The sequence below is a fragment of the Gymnoscopelus braueri genome (assembly GCF_963280865.1).
Source record: "Gymnoscopelus braueri genome assembly, chromosome: 15".
NCBI classification, from domain to species: Eukaryota; Metazoa; Chordata; class Actinopteri; order Myctophiformes; family Myctophidae; genus Gymnoscopelus; species Gymnoscopelus braueri.
In genome coordinates, this window is record NC_137620.1 from 6,436,560 (window position 1) to 6,457,275 (window position 20,716).

Below are 20,716 nucleotides of genomic sequence, written 5' to 3' on the forward strand. Positions count from 1 at the left end.
ATATGCTTCGTTGTCCGGGGGGCCCCAGGGGTCTAGACTTGGACCACACTCTTTTTTTCCAGATTTACAAGCTCACAATGCATCAAAAACGCATTGCAATGAGATCTGCAAATTGTGTCAAGCGTTTACGTATGTTTGCCAAATGTTTGCCTAATATGGCATGCCCAGAATAGGATCACTAAAGTTCATGTGGTTAACCGCTTTCAACCTGGAATCCAAAAAATGTCACGTCACGTTTTCAAATATTTCTCGAAAACACATTTCAAACATTTAAAAACAAAAATGCAAAAACATTCACATCACAACGCGTTGCTTGTGAGTTTGATGATAGGCTATTTCTGCACGATACCATCGTAAGATGAAGTATAAGATAGTTATTTGTCTTGTAATTTTTATTTAGGCCTTTACATACAACATCCATACAATACTGTGCTTCTGTCATCAGTCCACATTTTCCAGTTCTTTCACATTTGACTCCTTGTATGACAAATCCAATTGGAATGTGAAAGTCAGTTGTGACGAATCACTATTATTACAGTAGGCTACATTGCACATACAATGATATCACAATTATTTTCTTTTTTGACCGTGTTTCCCATAAACAAAACAGTATATATTTAAATGACACAATGATTAAAAACTGTTTAAGTGGTTAATCGAAAACCAAACTTGATTCACTCCGCACAAATGTGGTCAGTGTTTTGATTTCGATTTCGACAGCTCGCCCTGCTGTCATGTACACCGAGAGTCACAACAGACTACAAACAACATGGTAGAACACACTGAATAGAACCCTCTCAGCATCTGGCCCCAAGCTCCCTCTTCTGTACTCCGCTTAAAATAAACACAATACATGTTTGTGTGCCCCTGCCCTCCGCCCCCAAACCCCCGTCCACCCACAGCCGTGGCCCCTTCCCCGCCACGTCTGTGCTTTTCCCTTATGAACCTCAATTCAGTGTTGATTTCGTCGACTAAAACTATGACGAAAAATGTTTGTCGACTATCTTTTTTCACTGACAGAAACAAAATAAAAACTAAGCTACGATGACTGAAACTATGACTAAATATATTGACAATTTCATCAACAGATAAAAACTAGACTAAAATGTTAATGAGGGACGAGTGGAGAAGAGAACCAGTAGAACTAAAACAAGACGGTTTGTTTGCGCTTGGGTGTTGTGCTCTGAAAATAGCCGATCTACAAGCCCACAACGCGTCGCGCTGCGACGCGTTGTGGGCTTGTAAATAGATATTTTCAGCATGCAACCAAGTGTAAAATCAGCCAGACACCATCAAGGCACCGCCAAAATACATTTTAGTCGACTAAGTCAACTGTAGATTTAGTCGACTATGATCTTATGATATTTAGTCGACTAAACCTAGACAAAAACTAAACCATTTCAGATGACTAAAATATGGCAAAAAACTAAATGGAATTGTATTCAAAAGACTATGACTAAAACTAAATTTGCTGTCAAAATCAACACTGCCTCAAGTTATTATCGGGCGTGCTGCTGTCTCATGCCAGCCCCCAACACCCTGCCCCCTGCATGCTGTCCTGGACATGGGAGGGGTGTTGTGTGGGGGAGCAGCATGCTCTGACTGGGGCTAGTTGGGGAGGGGACGGGGTGGGTCTAGGGAAAGTATGGGAGACTGTATGTGTGTGGAGGAGCAAGAGAAGGAGGGGTGGTGGAAAGGCATCAGTAAAAGTGTAAAATGGGAGTGGACAGAGTGGGATGGATAGAGTGCCCCCCCCCCCCCCTTACATCAAATGGAGGGGGGTGACAGAAGGAAGGAAGGAGTACCTCTAAAGCTTAAGAAGCAGCATCCTTTTGCCTCACACCAGAGTACAGCGATTTGTGGAGAGAAAGCTTGACCCAGTGGGGCTCCATCAGCTCTGCTGCTGACAACAACCCGGGGGAGAGCGGGAGAGGAGAGCTGCAGGACACCCGACATACCAACATACCATCGCTAACTGATAAGTCAGTGGCAAGGAACCCCTCAAACCCAGCCCCCACCACCCACCCACGCCGACAGCTCGCCCCCCACCCAGCCCCGCACGAGGAGGAACTCCAGGACAAGATTGAAGAGAGAGGTGACCAATCAAACCAATAAAGAAGATTGTTGTTTGTTTTAAATCCTCCACTTTCACTCATCCACTCGGACAAAAAAGTTACCTGACACAAGCTGCCCAAGCTTGCATCTGTAGGAGAGAAAGAGCAACGGAAAGCACGGCAAACTGGAGGGGGAACAGCTAGACAGCGCCTGGGCCCCACACCACAATGTGAGTACAGACATGCAGCTGCATAACTTCAGATGCAGTCAATTTGACATTTATAGCATTATTATTAAGCTGCTGCATGAGCTTTCAATGCAGCTGGTAGTAAGTCAGAGTCTTTGTCAGCTTGTGTATACTTGCACCACAGAAAACTACAGCGTATCCATTAAACCAATTAAAGCCTATATACTTTGTTGTATATCAATAGCTATTTGTCAGTGACTATATTTCTGACGAATGTTCCTCTATTTTCGCCAAATGTTTCTCTATGTTTTTTTATTTATTATATCATGGCCAGTATAGGGATGCCAGGGTTCACGATATGGTTAACTTGTGAGAGTGTAAGAATGAACCCAATGCGTTAAATAAAGAAAAGACTTATAAGGCATTTGAGACCTGCCCAGTTAATGCAGCTCTCTTGTTCTCAAGACAATAGAATAATAGAACAATAGAGGCTCTGTAGAAACATATTAATAACTGTTGGGACTCACTGGCCAACTTGAGTATAGACTATAGCATGACGTCAGATAGTAATATTGTAGTAATGACTGTGTGTAACCATATTGTATCCACATTAAGCTCACGGTACAAATACAAAGCAGTGTCCAAGAATGTCCAGGTTTGGGACAAACAAAGAGCGTGACGCGATGTGTTATTCAAAGAAGTGCTATTCAGAGAATAACAAGAACACTTAGTGGATGGCTGGGTGGAGCGGACCGATGTATTTTCAGCAAGGGGCACAATGAGTCATTTTTACACACACACACACACACACACACACACACACACACACACACACACACACACACACACACACACACACACACACACACACACACACACACACACACACACACACGTAGGCCTATGACCTTCCACCTGAAAACAACACTTAAAAACAAAACAATGGGAGAGAGACGTGGAGCGTAAAACAGTTCTTAGGCGACAGACAGTATCTGAAATAAATGTCTTCCGCTGACAGCCCTCAATATACTCTGCTTGTGTGTGTGTGTGTGTGTGTGTGTGTGTGTGTGTGTGTGTGTGTGTGTGTGTGTGTGTGTGTGTGTGTGTGTGTGTGTGCTCACATGAACCCTAGCATCCCTATATTCTGGTCATGTCATGATAGGTGAACATTTGGCAAAAATTACACGTTATATCGTCTATTTTCGGTGAAGAGTAGAGGGAAAAAAGGATGGGGCCAAGTACAGACCCCTGGGGGATCCCGGACAACGAAAAAGGCCTACACGGTTTAAAGGAGTAGTTCACCCAAATAATGACTCATTTACTATCAATTACACACCCCATGAAGCCTTGAATTCATGGAGATTTCTTTTTTTTTGTCGCATTCCTGAGCCAATAATTTGATGACCGGAGACTCGAGTCTCCTACTGACGATGACCCAAATTATTGGCTTAGGAATGTGACAAAAACAAAAAAACTCTCCATGAATTCAAGGCTTCATGGGGCGTATAATTGATAGAAAATAAGATTTGTTTAGGGTGAACTACTCCTTCAAGTGGTTAATAATAATTACTATGCTGGAGAAAACACATCAGCAAAGACAAAATGCTATTTGACTTTTGTTTATTCACATTGTGACAGTTTGTGATTGCTGTGTTGGCTTGAATAAATAAACAAGAACAATTTATTGCACTCACCAAGTTTGTATCTTGTAGTAACTTGGCAGTGAGAGACAGTGTTGTATTGGCAGGAAACAGTGCTGGGGTCAGTTCTGACAGCCAAGGTGCTTACAGAACTCATTGTCAGGAGGCTGGTTAGCAGTGATGGAAGAAGTACTCACATGTTTTACTTAAGTAAAAGTGTCAATACTGCAATGTAGATATGCTCTGTTACAAGTAGAAGTCCCGTATTCAAAATGTACTTGAGTAAAAGCACAAGTAAAAGGAAAAGTATCTGCATCAAAATATACTTAAAGTACCAAAAGTAAAAGTACTCATTGACTTTCCTGCTACCACTGAGATAGAAAGAGTTACGTAATCTCCATTCAGGCCAACAAGTTTACAGCAGTATTGGATCATGTAAGCTAAGAATATTCATATAATATTCAATCATTTATTGCCAAAACCAACTTTTGGAATTTGTTTACTGCTGGTGTGCTCAGAGATAACAAGATTGTGGAAGTAATGCTTACTGTATATATTAAAATTGGCTAATGAGAGGGTGGGTGGGCGGACCTCTGACGTCATTCTGACTCAGCCATAAACAAACCACAGCCACGTCACTAAAATAAACAACATAAACAAACCATGGCCACGTCAAAATGACAACATAACCATAAACCCGAACCGCAAGTATACCAAAATAACCGTGATTATCTCAAATCATTTCAATCATGTTATGTTATGTAATAATTGTGACAGGCCTTGGTGACACCGTGACACATCTTGCTGAGTGGGCCATTTCTGTGTCATCTCTGGCAGCTGACCTGGAGTCTATTGTTCAGAGCTGTCCCCATGGATGGCGGGGCCACTGCCACATCTTGACCCCCGGGGAAGCAAACATATCATTGCTGTCGGGTCGAAACCTCTTATCTCCATATTTTAACTGTTTGTGTTTTTTCGTAAATTAATGCGCTACTTTATTTATAGCGTCACACAAAAGTAGCAAAAGTAGCAGATCTGCAAGCTCAAAACGCGGTGCGAAGCGACGTGTTTTGAGTTTGTAGATCTGATACTCTTGATACTTTTGAATTTGAATCATGAAAAGTAACCGTTTTTGGACATGAGGTTTCCACCCGACAGAGACGATATCCTGTATGCGACACAGCTGCGTACCAGCGACAAGCTGTTGTAACATTGAGTGTATTCAATACTTTAGTGCAGGAAAACACAGTCAAGGGCAGAAATTACATGGTGACATTTTGCCTCAGTATAATAAATGCAAACACATGCATGAACTTTAAAGCAGCACTATAACTTTCCTTTTCTACCCCGGATTTGAAGCCAGTTGCCTGCGCAAGTGCTGACATTTTTACCATTGAGCTAATAGCCTGCTTGCTCAGGGGATAAATTGAATCTTGACCATCAGGTAAAAGATTGTGTCAGATCCTGTGTCTAGGTGAGACATGACCTTTGACAAAATCTAAATGTCTCAACAGAAGAGCAGAGGGACAAAATACAACCACCCCAATTGTATGAGTTATATTGTATTAACATTATCTGCCATACAAATTGGACAAAATTACATTTTATTCATTGAAAAAAATTACATAGTGAGGCTTTAATGGATTTCCACTTTGAAGGAAATTGTGATAACATAACAGCACTCATCTACATGCATCTGCTATTGTTCTACAAGTTAGAACAAATCTGCCTTGAATTCCTACAATGCAGTATTATGGAAAAATAGCAGTCATGACGAAACAGGGAAGAGAGAGATTATAGCTTGTAATGCTTTTGAGCATTACAATGCTTTTGAGCCTATAAAATACTTTGTTGTGCGACAAATAGCGAGAATAACTGATCTACAAGCTTGTGATGTGACATGTGGGCTTGCAGATCGTCTATTTTCGCTATATGTTGCCAGGGATGCCAGCCTTTGCGTTAATTGTCACTGTATTATTTTCATATCTTCTCTAATTGAAGCCAGGCCCCAGCCTAGCCCAGTGTACAAACTCGCAAACTTGCCACAAATTACTACACATGAACAATCACCACTCAGCCATAGTAGTTGCGGTAGCTCCTCTCTTCTAAGGTTACATGCGAGACGTTGTGTATGGAACTTTTTATTTTACCATTACCATTCCCACCAAGCCCGAGACAGCCGTGGGACATAAAACGTATGAGGAATTTGTCAAAAGCACGCAGCGCGTGTCGCGTCTTGCACCGCATTTGGTTACCTATCGAATTCTGTTTATGTCCGTTGTGTCCTGCCATCACTGCAATGACGGCAGCTCACAAAATCGGACGTCTAACACATGCGGTGTAACAGCCTACATTTTTTTCCCCCATCAGCTCGGAGTTCCAGCTGACTACTATCTTTGTGGAGCTCGTGTGTGTGTGTGTGTGTGTGTGTGTGTGTGTGTGTGTGTGTGTGTGTGTGTGTGTGTGTGTGTGTGTGTGTGTGTGTGTGTGTGTGTGTGTGTGTGTGCGCGTGCGTGTGCGTGTGCGCGTGCATGTGTGCGTGTGCGTGTGTGTGTGCGTGTGCGTGTGTGTGTGCATGTGCGTGACTGCCTGCGTCTGTGTCTCAGTAAAATCAAACTACATAAATTCTGCGTTCACACTGGCAAATACAAAGATACAGGCTACCATTACTTTTTCAATAGAGGCCAGCAACATGAAGATACAAAGATACATCTGACGTTTGTAGCTGCTACAAAAGCTAAAACAGCTACAAAGCTACAAAAAAGTTGAGCTGGTTTCAACTTTAGCTACAAAGACACAAAGCTACAAATTTGCTGTGTAGCTTGTATCTTTTGTATCTGCCAGTGTGAACGCAGCATTAGGGGAGCACGCCACATGTGTTTCTATTAGTAAAGCGTATTTGGGGAGAGCCCATTCACTTGAACTTCACCTACAGGGGTCCAGTATGTGCAGCCCTGGCCCCTGACTATACTTGATTTGAAAGGCAATTCAATGAATTTTTTTTTGTCCAAGTCCAACCGTACTGAAAGACAGTCAGGCCCTGACAACACTGCCCACCGTTTTTATTTGACTCTTTATTTATTTGCTATTTTATTTCATATATACATTTGTTTTTACAAACGAGGGCCCAAATACATACAATACTTTTTCTTTCTCAATTACAGTACATTTAAGGCCCAATAGGTCTGCTAATGATGTACCATGCATGTTAAAGTCATGTATACTTTACATTATTCCCCACCATTTTCCTTATTATACTTCATTGTTGTTACACTTTGGACGTTGAGCTGCCCACAATGTTTAGCTGCCAACTGAACCTATATCCGTTTGGGGGCACAGGGGGCTTTCACTTAGGAAGTGGCCAAACCCCCGAAGGGGGCTTGTTTCTAGTACAGTGAATGAGGTATCTGAATTTAACACTATCAGGGGCAGTGGGGGTTGTTCTTGCTCAGGGACTGTTCGGAGAACTTCTGTTTCCCAAGGAAACTTTTCTGTACCCTCTCGTGCACCACATGGCCGCCCGGCCCGCAAGCATAAACAAACGCACACGTGCAGGCAACACCCATATCATGTACACACAAACACACTTTGATTCCACCTTCATCTCTGCAGTGCACGCTCAACACGGCAATTAGGGGGCCCTTTCCTCCTGGCCAATCAGCACTCAGATAAGCATCATCTTATAGACGGGCATCAGTCACAGCGGGCCGTCTTCCTGTCCATATACTGTAGATAAGACGCGTAGCCTTCTCCTGAACCCGCCACCGCTAGGCCTTTGAACGCCATGTAGGCGGCTTGATTGTGCTCCTTGGTGTATTGTGCAGCCAGAGTGCCAGGCTTTGCCACTTGTCAGCTCTGCTACTGGAGGAATATGAGAGTTAATTGTTAATTGTTAAATGTTGATGTTCGACCACTAAAACAGATCAAACTGTGTGTTCAGTTTTCCTATCGATCAGTGGTTCACAAACGCATTAGAGCTAGGTCTAGGTGTTTCTGGTAATATTGTTGACCTATTTTGTAATGACGTCCGTGGCAAAAATAAAGTTTGACAACAAATAATTTACACACTTCAGCTCAGGAATAACCATTTACCATTTACCCTTATGCAATGCTATTGCATTCAGATTTGGCGGTGTGACTCTGCTCATGTGATATTACAGATTCCTTGCGCAAGCATGTCACAGATCTGAAATCACAAACCCCCCGAGCAGAGCATGGTATACAGATATTACATGAACATAACATTCAATACATTCAATACATAATTAAACTACCACATATCATACATAGCACAATCCATAGAACCGAATGAGAAGGACGTGAGGTTTGAACGTACTGACTTGTGGGAGTACATATGAATAGGCTCAATGCACAGCAGCCATATTGGAAAGAAATTGGGCCTCTCCTTATTTCCTTCACAGGTGTTACCAATCCTACATATAATTTGAGTAAGCTCTGTCGGTCTTGGTGTCTTGGTGTCTTGGGTCGTCTGTGCCCCAAACTGCGCATGTGTCGTTGCCAGGTTTCGCGCGCGAAACAAGCAGCAAGGTCTATGAAAACAAGGCCAAACGAAACGAACCCTACAAGCAACAAGGTCTATGAAAAGATGGCCAAACAAGCAGCAAGGTCTATGAAAACAAGGCCAAACGATACGAACCCTACAAGCAACAAGGTCTATGAAAAGAAGGCCAAACGCAGCGCTTTCACACATATACCTTGCCTCTTGGAAAACAGCCGATCGACAAGCTCACAACGCGTCCCCACACCCACCTGCACTTTCACACCCAACGCCAAAACACACTACCACCAATATGGCCCCTAAACCGCTTACAATAGAACAACATGGCAACACCGTGCTTCTACACCATAGACCACACCCACTCTCGCCAGAAAGCCACATTTCGTGGCTGCCTCCGTGGTGTGTGTGTGGGTGGGGGGGAGATGATCGCACCACAACTTCGGTCCGCGGCCGTGTATGCGTGGACACGCACGTGCGCATGCACGTTGGGGAGCCACGTGTCACAATGTACATTATTTGTGTTTGCGCGACGCCCGTGTGTGTGTGTGTGTGTGTTCGCGACGGGCCACGGGCCACATGAGGCTGTACCGTGGTGTGTGTGTGTGTGTGTGTGTGTGTGTGTGTGTGTGTGTGTGTGTGTGTGTGTGTGTGTGTGTGTGTGTGTGTGTGTTTGTTTGTGCGCGCTCGCGACGGCTCGCACGCGCGTGTGTGTGTTGGCGACGGCCGACGGGGAACGGCTCCGCCTGTTACATCTTTAGATGCGCGGGTGTTTGTGGGTGTTCTGTTCCTCCACGACGGGATGTGCGTGCGTGTGTACACACTACACCATTGGTTCTCAAAGTGGGGTCCGGGGACCCCCAGGGGTCCTTGAGGGAGTTCCAGGGGGTCCCCAGCTAAATGATAGATTAGGCACCAAATGGACCCTTATGGGTCTGTAACTCTGACAGTGTACAAATGGAACCAAATGGACTCTAACGGGTCCATTTGGTTCCATTTGTACACTCTCACAGTAAAATTAACATACATTTTACCATATAAACTGGGGTCCAAGGGATAGACATGCCATTAACTGGGGGTCCTTGAAATTAAAATGGTTGAGATTCACTGCTACAGCCGTAAACAAATCTTCTCTTATGGGGGTCCCTCGCATATCTTTTCAAATGGGGGTCCGCGGGCTAACAAGTGTCAATTTGGGGGTCCTTGCCATGAAAAAGTTTGAGAACCACTGCACTACACAGTACAAACTCACTTTCGATCCCTGATAAACTGTCTGTTCTCACCGCATAACCCAAACTGCACACTTTGGGTGCTCATATCCCCCTACGGGTATGGTCTAGTGATACTAATGAAGGCTCTGTTCCATTCTGGTCAAACAGAGTCAGGGTGCTGATATTGTGCATGTAGAAACTGGAAACACTCTCATGGCTCCTTGAGGGGGTTCGAAATGGCCCCTTACGGGTGTGTAACTCTGAGAGTGTGCAAATGGAACCAAATGGACCCGTAAGGGTCCATTTGGTTCCATTTGTACACTCTTAGAGTTATGGAGGTCCTTGAAATTAAGTTTTGAGAACCACAGTGCTATACTAAATGGAACGGAGCCTTCATTAGTACCATTGGTAACACAAGGAATTAAGAAAGGGGCCCAAAGTTTTTCCAATATGGCTGCTGTGCATAGAGTCTATTAGCTTGTTAACGATTGAATGGGGGGGGGGGGGGTCCGGGGAGTGTAAACGTAGCCAAAAAACCTCCTGCCTTCCGTGTCTACATGAACTATCGTTACGCTGAATATGTCCCTCAACCCCAGCATGGCGATGACCCCTGATTGTGACCCTCTCTCTCTCTCTCTCTCCAGTTCACCATGAGTATGTCAGGTACTCTGGAGCGGGGGGCTCACCACCAGGCCTTGGACCTCTCCGAGGAGCTCCCGCCTCACCCGCACCCCCACCACCAACAACACCACCACCACCAGCAGCAGCACACCAACAACCACCACCAGCTGCACCACTCCAGCTCCCTGGCCTCCACCACGGCCATGGGCGGCGGGCCGGGCGGACCGGGCGGGCCGGGCGGAGAGGGCACGCCGTCGCGCGTGGTGGTGGTGCCGCCCCCGTACTCGGCGGCCGAGAGCGGCGGGGGCGGCAGCGGCAGCGAGGCCCCGCTGGAGCTGCGCGGCTCGCTGGACTGCTGGGCTTGCTCGGTGCTGGTGACGGCCCAGAACCTGGTGATCGCCGGCGTCAACGCCTGCCTGGCCGGCGTGGTGTTCGGCACCATCCTGACGCCTGCCATCGTCATGGTGGTGTTCGGCTTCCTCTGCCACTCCACGGTAAGGACAGAGTGAATATATTATAACAGTGATTCTCTACTTTTTATTCTATTTTATAAAAGGACCCCCAGTTTCATAATGTATTAGGCCTCAGACCCCCATTTCATACCAGTTTTATATCTGGGACGCCAATCTACACCGTAAAATCCTTGGTGTTAATCAAACTCTGAGAGTGTACAAATGGAATCAAATGGACCCGTACATCCCAAAATTGGGACACATCAGCTGCATAATTGCCGATACTGATGTTATCAAAAAAAGTCATATACATTATAGGCCGATATATAGGCCAAACTGATACATATCAGTCAGGCTCTAATGTATGGATTATTTATGCTCGGTATAGCCTACATATGCACTTTGGCAGCAACGCCCCAGATTCATGCTCTTTAATATTGATTTAATAGCAGATTACCAGAGCTCTGACAGGCACAGAGGTATGAGAGGCTATCCCCCTCTCTCCCCTGTCTCCAGGTGGTGCCTTTTATTTATCCAGACTGTTACATAATTTATATTCCCAGACATGGCTCTCTATGACTGACTATCCAACGTGCCCCTAATAATCTCCATGATATATTACAGTATAATAATAAATAGTATTCCCAGGGTCACCAAGTGAATTACAGTATACACGCACGCATGCACACTACTGTTGTTTCACATTCACCGAAGTGATTTAACAACTTAAAGGGATAGTTCACCCGCAAAATGACTTTTTTTTCTATCGATTAGTCACCCCATGTAGACTTGAATTCATGGATATTTTTTAATTTGATGACCGGCAACGGTAGGAGACACAAGAGTCTTTGTGTCTCCTACCGGCACCGCTGCCTACCGGTCCGCTGGTCATCAAATTATTGGCTTAGGAATGCGAAAAAACGAAAATATATCCATGAATTCAAGTCTCCATGGGGTGACTAATCAATAGAATGTTATTTTTTTTGGGTGAACTAGCGTCCCTCAGGGGTCTGTACTTGGCCCCCTCCTTTTTTCCCTTTACACCAAATCTCTTTGTGAAACATCTCTTCGTGAAAATCTCTTAAAGCAAGCTCACAACAGGCAAAGTTTGTTCGGCCGGGGAGCCAATGTTCAATGTCCGGCTGTTCCTGCACCTCCGAGATATTCTGACTAGCCGACTAGACTATTTTGAGTATGTACTGTAGGGGGCATAATGCCTCTTATTCAGAGCTTTTAATCATTGATCTCCTAGTAACAAGCAGTTTGTTTTTAGGCTTGGTGCCGTCACTGTTTCTACTTTCAAATCCCCCTCTGACATGTGGGAGGACTAACTGTAGAGATGTGGACACTTAACACTGCACAAAAACACATTAACTCATGATTGAACCCAAATAACATTGATAAGAGACTTAGAGAAATTCTAGTTTTTCTCAATATTTTCAAGGACCCCCAGTTTGATATGCATTAGGCCACGGACTCCCATTTTAATAGCGAATGACACCTCCCTTCTATTGGAATTTGCATTTACCTCCCCCTGTGGTCTCCTGATAGATGATTTTTCAGGCCAATCTTGTATTGTTATTCTTTTTAAGTATTTATTGGACAGTGATAGTGGAGAGAGAGACATGGAATGGTCAAATGTTCTGGTCCCGGCCAGGAATCAAACCAGGTTGCTGATCAGGGCATTGCTCCCATGTGGTATGCGCCCTAACCACTTTACTCAAAACTTATAACAATTTTGAATACAGGAATTTTACTTTGTACATGGTGGTGGTCTTAAATAAGTAATCTGAGTATCTCTGATTTACACACACACACACACACACACACACACACACACACACACACACACACACACACACACACACACACACACACACACACACACACACACACTTGCGCTGCATCTAAACAAAATACATCATCTCTTTATGAAAGACCAGGGTGTCTTCATCTCCTAACTTCAATGCAGCCGTTTCAAATGGTTTCATTGAGTCGAGGGGTTTGGCCGTGCTGGGTCTGTGAGCTTTTTGTAATCTGATAAGTGTGAGGGGATGGCTGAGTTTGAGAGAACCACAGGTCACAGAAGTCCTGAGAGACAGGCTGACGTCACAGCAGAAAGCCTTGAAGAGAGCTTGGTATTTAGGCTGAAGAACGAACAAGGTTCTGGGGCACATGGAGCAGAAAAACTAAATAGGAACAGTCCCAGTACAACATTTGCTGAGCGCATGCAGTTCATTGAACTGAGACACTGTCTGTGAGCATCAGTTTGAGTTTTTATTTAATTATCCAGATGAACCCTAGCATCCAGATTCTGGCAATGTCATCGATTGACTGAATCATTGATTGACATTGACAAAAATTGTCGTTGCTGTCGGGCAGAAACCAAACTCAATTTTTCCGCTTTTGCATTTTTTTTTCCATAAATCAGTGCTATTGAACACCCTTTATGTCTGTGTGTTGATTACAAAAACATTGAACCAATGAAAAGTATTAAAAAGCGCTTCTGCAAAACCAGCTAACTCCATTGGATCCTCAAACTTTCTGCTAAACCAGCTAACTCCACCAAAGGGGGGTGGAGGCTCCACCCCCTTTTGACCTCCAACCTCATTGTGAGCTTGGAGGTCCATTCAGTTGTTATTATCAATGATGAATAAAACCTACAAACTTTTTGTTTTGTTTTTGTCATTTCCTGAAAAATTAACATTTTGGAGTTAGCTGGTTTCTGCCCGACAGCAGAGATATGCATGATTAGCCTACTATATTTTGTACATATCTGTCAAAAGGATAAAACACACCAAAATACTGTAGAGCTTTTTTCCATCATTATAGGTGAACATTTGGCAAACATTCCGTGAAAATACGCAAACATTCAGCCAAAAACAGTTGGCACACACATTTGGTGAAAATACGCGAACATTCGGTGAAAATACAGCTCAGCGTGACACATTGTGAGCTTGTAGATTGACAATTTTCATTATTTGACGTAAAACAAAGTATATAGCGTTTCAGTGGTTAACATTAAAGATGTTGCTGAGTAGCTGCACACGCACGCCAACACATTCTCACAGATAAGCACACACACGCACGCACACACGCACACGCGCACACACACACACACACACACACACACACACACACACACACACACACACACACACACACACACACACACACACACACACACACACACACACACACACACACACACACACACACACACACGTCACACACAGCCACAACCAACTTGACCTATTAATCAGCAAAAAGTATCTCAGATTCCTCCTATAATATAAGTCATTCTGGTTCACAGACTCTGAATAGTCCACTCCTATCTACTGAGTGTCTTGTCTATTAATGACCACCGCAGACCACAGTTCCCAGTCGGGCCCCTCCTCCTCCCCCCTTCGCACCAATTACAGCTCATGTGACACCAGCTTACAGGGGGATTAGGCAAGGAACCTGTCGGACTGGGAAAAAGACGGGCAGACGTTTAAAAGAAAAGATGGTGGTGGTGGAGGGGGGTGAGGAGAGACAGCTGAGAAAGAAAGGAGAAAATGGTGGTTGTTGTGTGTGTTCAGGGCCGTGTGGGGCAGCTTTGATTACACAACCCCCCCAACACACACATACACGCACACGCACACGCACACGCACACGCACACGCACAGGCACAGTCACACGCACACGCACACACGCACACACACACACACACGCACACAAATATGTTTTCAGGGGCAAATACTATGCCATGCCAGTGCTGCTCTACACCACTGTTTCCCAAACAGTGGGTCGGGACCCATGTTTGGGTTGCGGACACATTTTTATGGGTCACAAGTAAATATCAGGGTTTAATTTTTTTTTTTTTTTTACTACATTAAAAATATATATTATTTCAAAAGATTTTCATAAAGTAAAAAAGAAAAATGGAGCATTTCCAGAAAGAAAGACATTCTAGAGAATTTCATGAATTAAAATAATAAATCAAGGAAATTCCATGAATTAAAACAAAGAACGTAAGAAGTAGTGAAAATAGCAGATGCACAAGTGATAGATCTGCAATTGTCACTATGGTTTGGGCCCCGGGGGAGACATCAAATTTCTCTTTTGGGTGTCGAGCTAAAAGGTTTGGGAACCACTGCCCCATCTCCATATTTCTTCATCGTGCAACAGTGTCACACAAAAATGGCTGATGTGCAAGCTCACATAGGGAGGGATGCAAGGATTCATGGGTTTTAAAAAAAAGACCAAAAAAAAACAAGAAGGCAACTCTAAGGGAATCTAAGGCATGAGGTTTTATTCCAAATACACATCCATCAACAAAAACAATCCTTGCACTTTCTCCTGCAAAGCTGCCTTTTACCATCTGGAACCGCAAAGAAGGCCCCATGACGGAGTAAAAAAGAAACACAGGCATACTTGTTTGAGTGAGTCTTATCTCTCGTCTGTCACAACTCCTACCCACCCTGACCCGCTCTCTCCCACCCCCTCCCTCCCCCGGCTTTCACTCCACTCCATCTGCCCTCTGTGTTGTTGCAAACCATCAATCTAACCCCATTCCCAGTGGTGGAAAAAAAGTAGTCAAATGTTTTACTGACTGAGAAATACTCTGTTAGAAGTAAAAGCCTGGTATTCAAAATGTACTTGAGTAAAAGTACAAAAGTAGTGGCATCAAAATATGCTTTAAGTACCAAAAGTAAAAGTACTCATTATGCAGTCCCCATTTCACAAGTTATTAAGTGTAAAAAAAATCCACTTCATAACATGAAGTGGATTTAATAGCCAACATGACACGTCTCTCAGATGCAGTGGAGTAGAAGTAAAAGTATAGAAAATTGGAAACACTACATTAAGGTAAAAAATCCTCAAAAGCGTACTTAAGTACAGTACTTGAGTAAATGTACTTAGTTAATTTACACCACTGCCCCATTCCTAACTTTTTTAGTTTTTCTCTCCACTGGCAAAAAGTATTTTTATCAAATTATTGATCTATAACTTTTTTTTGCAACTTCACCAGAAAGTGAACCAGAAGAAGCCTAGCATCCCTATTCTGGTCATGCGTCATAATAGGCAAATATTCTGCGAAAAATGGGTGAATAGAACATTCATAGAAAATAGCTGGATCTACCACCACATGTATACCTTTTGCTGCTGCTGAGCTTTTACCGATATGTGTATTGTATGTACTTACTGATGAATTGAGCACAATGGACCACAATGGATTGGATTTTTGTGTTATCCTTTTCTAGCATGACTGTTGACTGTACTGCCTGTACAGTTAACAATCTTGTTAATAAAGTATTCAATCATCAATCTGCAGATCGGCTATTTTCTGCAAAGCGATTTGGTGTAGAAGGGGAGATAAAAAAAAGTAAAAATATAGTATTATAGACCTGTGGCGCACCCCGTTCAATGAAGTGTTGAGGGTTTAAGTGGTTAAAAAAGAAAAATGAAAACAGCCCCCCCTTTACCTCACTCCCACCACTACCCCCTCCTCTTCTGTTAAAATAACCCCTGATCCCTTCACTCCCTTCATCTCCTCCTCCTCCACTCCTATGATCTGTTAGCTCTTACCTCACAGTGAGATAAGGGCTGACCCAGCCCTGGTGTTCCCTCTATCCCACTGCTTCTCAAACTTTTTCATGTCAAGGACCCCCAAATGAACACATATTTGGCCCCCAATTCTACGAGACTCGGCCACGTCTTTTAAAGCGATCGTTTATCGATCGTTGTGAAGAATAATATTCTACGATTTTTCAGAGGTTAGTGAAAACGCTCGGAATTGCTGGCAAGGTCGGCTATAGACGATGTTTTAATTTGGCAGTTAATGAGTTATAGTGGTAGTGGTAGTGGAGCCATATAGCCCAGCTGAGTGGTTATCGAGGCTGTCTTGGAATTGGAAGGTTGACCCTCGGCCTCTTAAGACATTTAACCCCCAGCAGCTCCCCCCCCACATTATGCTCATCTGCACCATCTGAGCAGCCATGAGGGTGAAGCAGTAAAAGTAACTTCCCCTCAGGGGACAAGAAAAAAATATAGAATGTCTTCTCCTGCATGGTTTTAGTTACATTTTGGTCTATATACCCTAATCTACAAGCTCAAGCTTGTAGATCTGCTATTTTCGGCTAATGTTCCCCCCAGAAAAGGGATGTGAGGGTTCAAGTGCTTCATTTAAAAATTAGAAATAAAGTTCCTATCACACAAAGATTTGGCGGCCCCCCTGCAGTACCTCTGAGGACCCGCTAGGGGGACCCATACAAATAATTGTAGTGGAGTAGAAGTAAAAATACTGATAATTGGAAACACTTCAGTAGAGTAAAAAATACCTCAAAAATGTACCTAAGTAAAATACTTGAGTAAACGGACGTAGTCACTTTACACCACTGATTATTATCCCATCTCGTTTCCACTCCAGGTGCGCCCGCACGGGACGTCCCCCTTCTGCTCGGACCTGCTGACGGACGGCGGCTGCGTGGCTCTCCTGGTGGTGGGCTTCCTCCTGGTCACTCCTCTGCTGGTGCTGGCCCTGGCCGCATACTGCCGGCTGGCCCGGCACCTGCAGCTGGGCCTCTGCTTCATCCCCTACAGCCGGGCCGTCTACAAGAACCTCCCCGCCACGCAGCACCGCGGCCTGGGCGGCACGGGCTGCTGCGGCGGAGGGGGCCGGGACACCGACAGTAGTGCCAAGGGGAAGGTGTGGGTTTGAGCAGTGGTGGAAAAAGTACTCACATTTTTTACTTAAGTAAAAGTATCAATACTGCAGAAATACTCTGTTACAAGGTAAACGTCCGGAATTCAAAATGTACTTGAGTAAAAGTACAAAAGTATTGGAATCAAAATGTACTTAAAGTACTAAAAGTAAAAGTACTCATTATGCAGAATGTCCCATTTCACAAGTTTTCAAATGTATAAAAATCTTTTGAAAATAGCAGATGTACAAGCTCACAATGTGTCGCATCGCGAGATTCGCGACGCATTGTGAACTTGTAGATCGGTTACAGACCTGTGCGGGTCTATTTGGACCCCTAGTGGTCCCTATACCTGACATTGAGAAACAGTGACTTAAATGCTAGTCAGACACACTTCAGATATAAGTATATTCCTCTGAGACACACTTTCTACACACATTCCACCAGAGAGCAGCGTAGGGTCAGTTTTCAACCCAACAACTGCTAGCTGTGACCATTCCTGTCTTGATTCCTGGTCTGTTTTCAATGTGCATATATGCTTTGATGTACATGGATGTAAAAAAAATTGATACAAGTGATCTTACACTACAGCCAGTCAGTAAATCAAAAATCAAAATATCTATTAGGCTATGTATCGCTGTAGTCTGATCAAATGATCTGAGGAGACCAACCAATGTAGGTTGTTTGTCTCGCATGTTTACTTTGTTGTAAAGCAGTGGTTCTCAAACGAGAAGGACGATAAGGACGCCCATAACTCTGAGAGTCTACAAATGGTTCCATTTGTGTGCTCTCAGAGTTACAGACATGTATGTGTCCATTGGGAACCCCCCCAAGGAACGCAGAGGGCCCCTGGACCACACTTTGAGAACCACTGTTGTAGGAACGAAGCCTTCGCTACAGAGCGGTCAAACATCTCACCTGAGCACTGGGCTTGGCACTGGTTTCCTATTATGAAACACAGGAGACCATGTAGATAAAGCTGTATCAACACTGAACACACAACTATATCTTTTGACATTAAAACATGAAGTTTGAACATGAACATGAACACTGTTTAGAGTATTTTTGTACATTCATCATCACAGACTGTGGTTTCAATTCCTTGTATATGTCCTTTTTACAAATAAAGTTTTTGGAATCAATTGGAGTTCAAGAAGGTTGAATGCTACAGTCGATGGAAGCAGATGTAGCTATAAGGAGCACAGGGTTATGTCAGGTATTTCGGGGCTTAATGAATGTTTATCACACTGGGCCGCACGACTACCCAATCACAACTGCTGTATTCACCAGTGGTTCTCAATCTTTTTGGGCTCAGGGCAACCCTATACATAGTTGTTTCATCCACAGATCCACCAAATTACATTGTTATTTTTCACTCTTGCACCTTATTACATATTTTACTACACTGATTTAAGAGTATGATAAGCACTACTGTAGTATAACATTATAATGATTAATTATTATTATTATTATTATTATTATTATTATTACCCTTATTATTATTATTATTATTACACTTACTATTATTATTATTATTATTATTATTATTATTATTATTATTATTATAATGATGATGGTGACGACAACATTCAAAGGAACGCACACAGCAAGCATACTATATGTTCACTCTGTCTTTCATTTAGTGAATTAACTCTCTTCAAATATTCAATCTTTGGACTTCTTTTGCATGGTACAATGGTACCATGCCAATATTATCAAATATTCTGCGGCACCCCTGGACTGGTGTCAAGGCACCCACTTTGAGAAACCCTGTGTACACAGCTCTAGAACCCAATAGTCGACCCATAAAGATTTACTCATACTCATCCTAGCACACTAGCCTGGTTTAGCTTATAGCTAAACAGTATATTCGCACATACGTAGAATGTGTCCTCTGCATTTACCCATCTTAACTATAAGCAGGTATTAAGGGTTAAGTGTCTTGCTCAGGGATACTTTGACATATACACGGATATAGCCTAATATAGTACAGGCATGTAGATTTGCTGAATGATCATGCAGAGAAGATAATCACACATGCACATACAGGTCGGAGGTGTCATAACTGAGATTACTGTATGTGGGCATGATATGACACCTTTCAGATACTGTAGCTATATACATATCCTAAATCAGAGGTCTTCCATGTTTTTCAGGCCAGGGACCCCTTAGCTGAGAGAGAGATGAAGCAGGGACCCCTGCACGTACATATTGGATTCATCTTAAATGTGTGTTTTCAGTCATTAATGACTTAAACCCTCAATACTTTGTAAGCTCTTTTTCCCTGTACACCAAATCTCTTCACCAAAAATAGCCGATCTACAAACTCAGGCTCTGGTACCAATGGAGAATTGATAAGGCGAATCTTCTCTGCAAGTTCTCTCATCTGTTGCTGTAGTCCTCTGATGGTTCCGTCATGAGGCTGACTAGTCTTCTCTGGATCAATCTGGGAACCCATCGTCAAATAAAAAGGAAAAACAGCGCCCTCTGCTGTTTTTTACTTATTCATTTGGCTCTGGGCGGAGCTGAACGGACGACCCGTGCTCAGGGAAACCGGGGTTTTGGTCTGCCTTCAGCCTTTCACTTCCGGTGGTGCGACTATGTTCTCATTCCCACTAACAATATTTCTCCACGGAATACTAACACCATTTCTCCCAAAGAACATGGATTGTTTTTTTTATAAGCTTGTTTCTATGATGAAAGAGCAATTTAAAATGTTACTAACTTTCCGTGGTTTTGACGGCTTCGAGGACGCTATTGTTAAATGAGTTTCGGTTTGTTTCAAGTGGGGAACGAACGGCACACACGTAAATCCCGCCCACTACATTTGATTGGGTAAAGCACGGCCTGCTTCCTGATCTGATGGCACGCCCACTTGTAGCCAATGTGCACGGGTTGTCAACACGGCTACCGACAGATTCAAGCGCAGAGCAGAATCTGTTCTTGAGAGATTATCTCTTAGCTTTCGTGAAGGTGAATGAAAGCCTTTGTTACAATACTTGTGAATTATATTTCACTTTGAATCTTTTACCGTTTGATATTTCTTACTCCTTCATTGAAAATGTAATATATTGGACTTGCGTCATGATCCAATGTTTTCTTTTTTATTGTACAACCCATTGGTTCAAGTTCAAGAGTTTTTGGCCAAAACATGAAGGGCCGTGTTATAGTTCCACCATGAGGCCGGTTTGAATGATTTGGGTTAAAGGTTCTTTCCTTGGCCTATTGGGAGTGTGTGTCCAAAGTTTGATGTTGATCGGTTCAACAGTGCCGTATTAGCTGTTCACAAACAAACAAACGGGCGAACATTAGTGAAAACATAGTCTCTGGCCCTCGGCCTTCAAACCT

At 43.5% G+C, this 20,716-nt stretch overlaps 1 protein-coding gene across 1 annotated transcript; it reads left to right on the top strand.

Annotated features, from left to right (window-relative positions):
* The first annotated feature begins 1,793 nt into the window (after positions 1–1,793).
* On the top strand, positions 1,794–18,451 carry tmem88b (transmembrane protein 88 b). The gene is made up of 3 exons (XM_080451980.1): positions 1,794–2,284; positions 10,254–10,724; positions 17,095–18,451. The coding sequence occupies exons 2-3, from the start codon at positions 10,260–10,262 to the stop codon at positions 17,383–17,385; spliced, it is 756 nt and encodes a 251-aa protein (XP_080308106.1). The 5' UTR covers positions 1,794–2,284; positions 10,254–10,259; the 3' UTR covers positions 17,386–18,451.
* The last annotated feature ends 2,265 nt before the right edge of the window (positions 18,452–20,716 follow it).

Excerpts from the sequence above, each read along its gene's own strand:
- tmem88b (XM_080451980.1), top strand. The coding sequence starts at position 10,260 with ATGAGTATGTCAGGTACTCTGGAGCGGGGGGCTCACCACCAGGCCTTG. Across the intron at positions 10,725-17,094 it reads GCTTCCTCTGCCACTCCACG|GTGCGCCCGCACGGGACGTC; the intron begins GTAAGGACAGAG and ends TTTCCACTCCAG.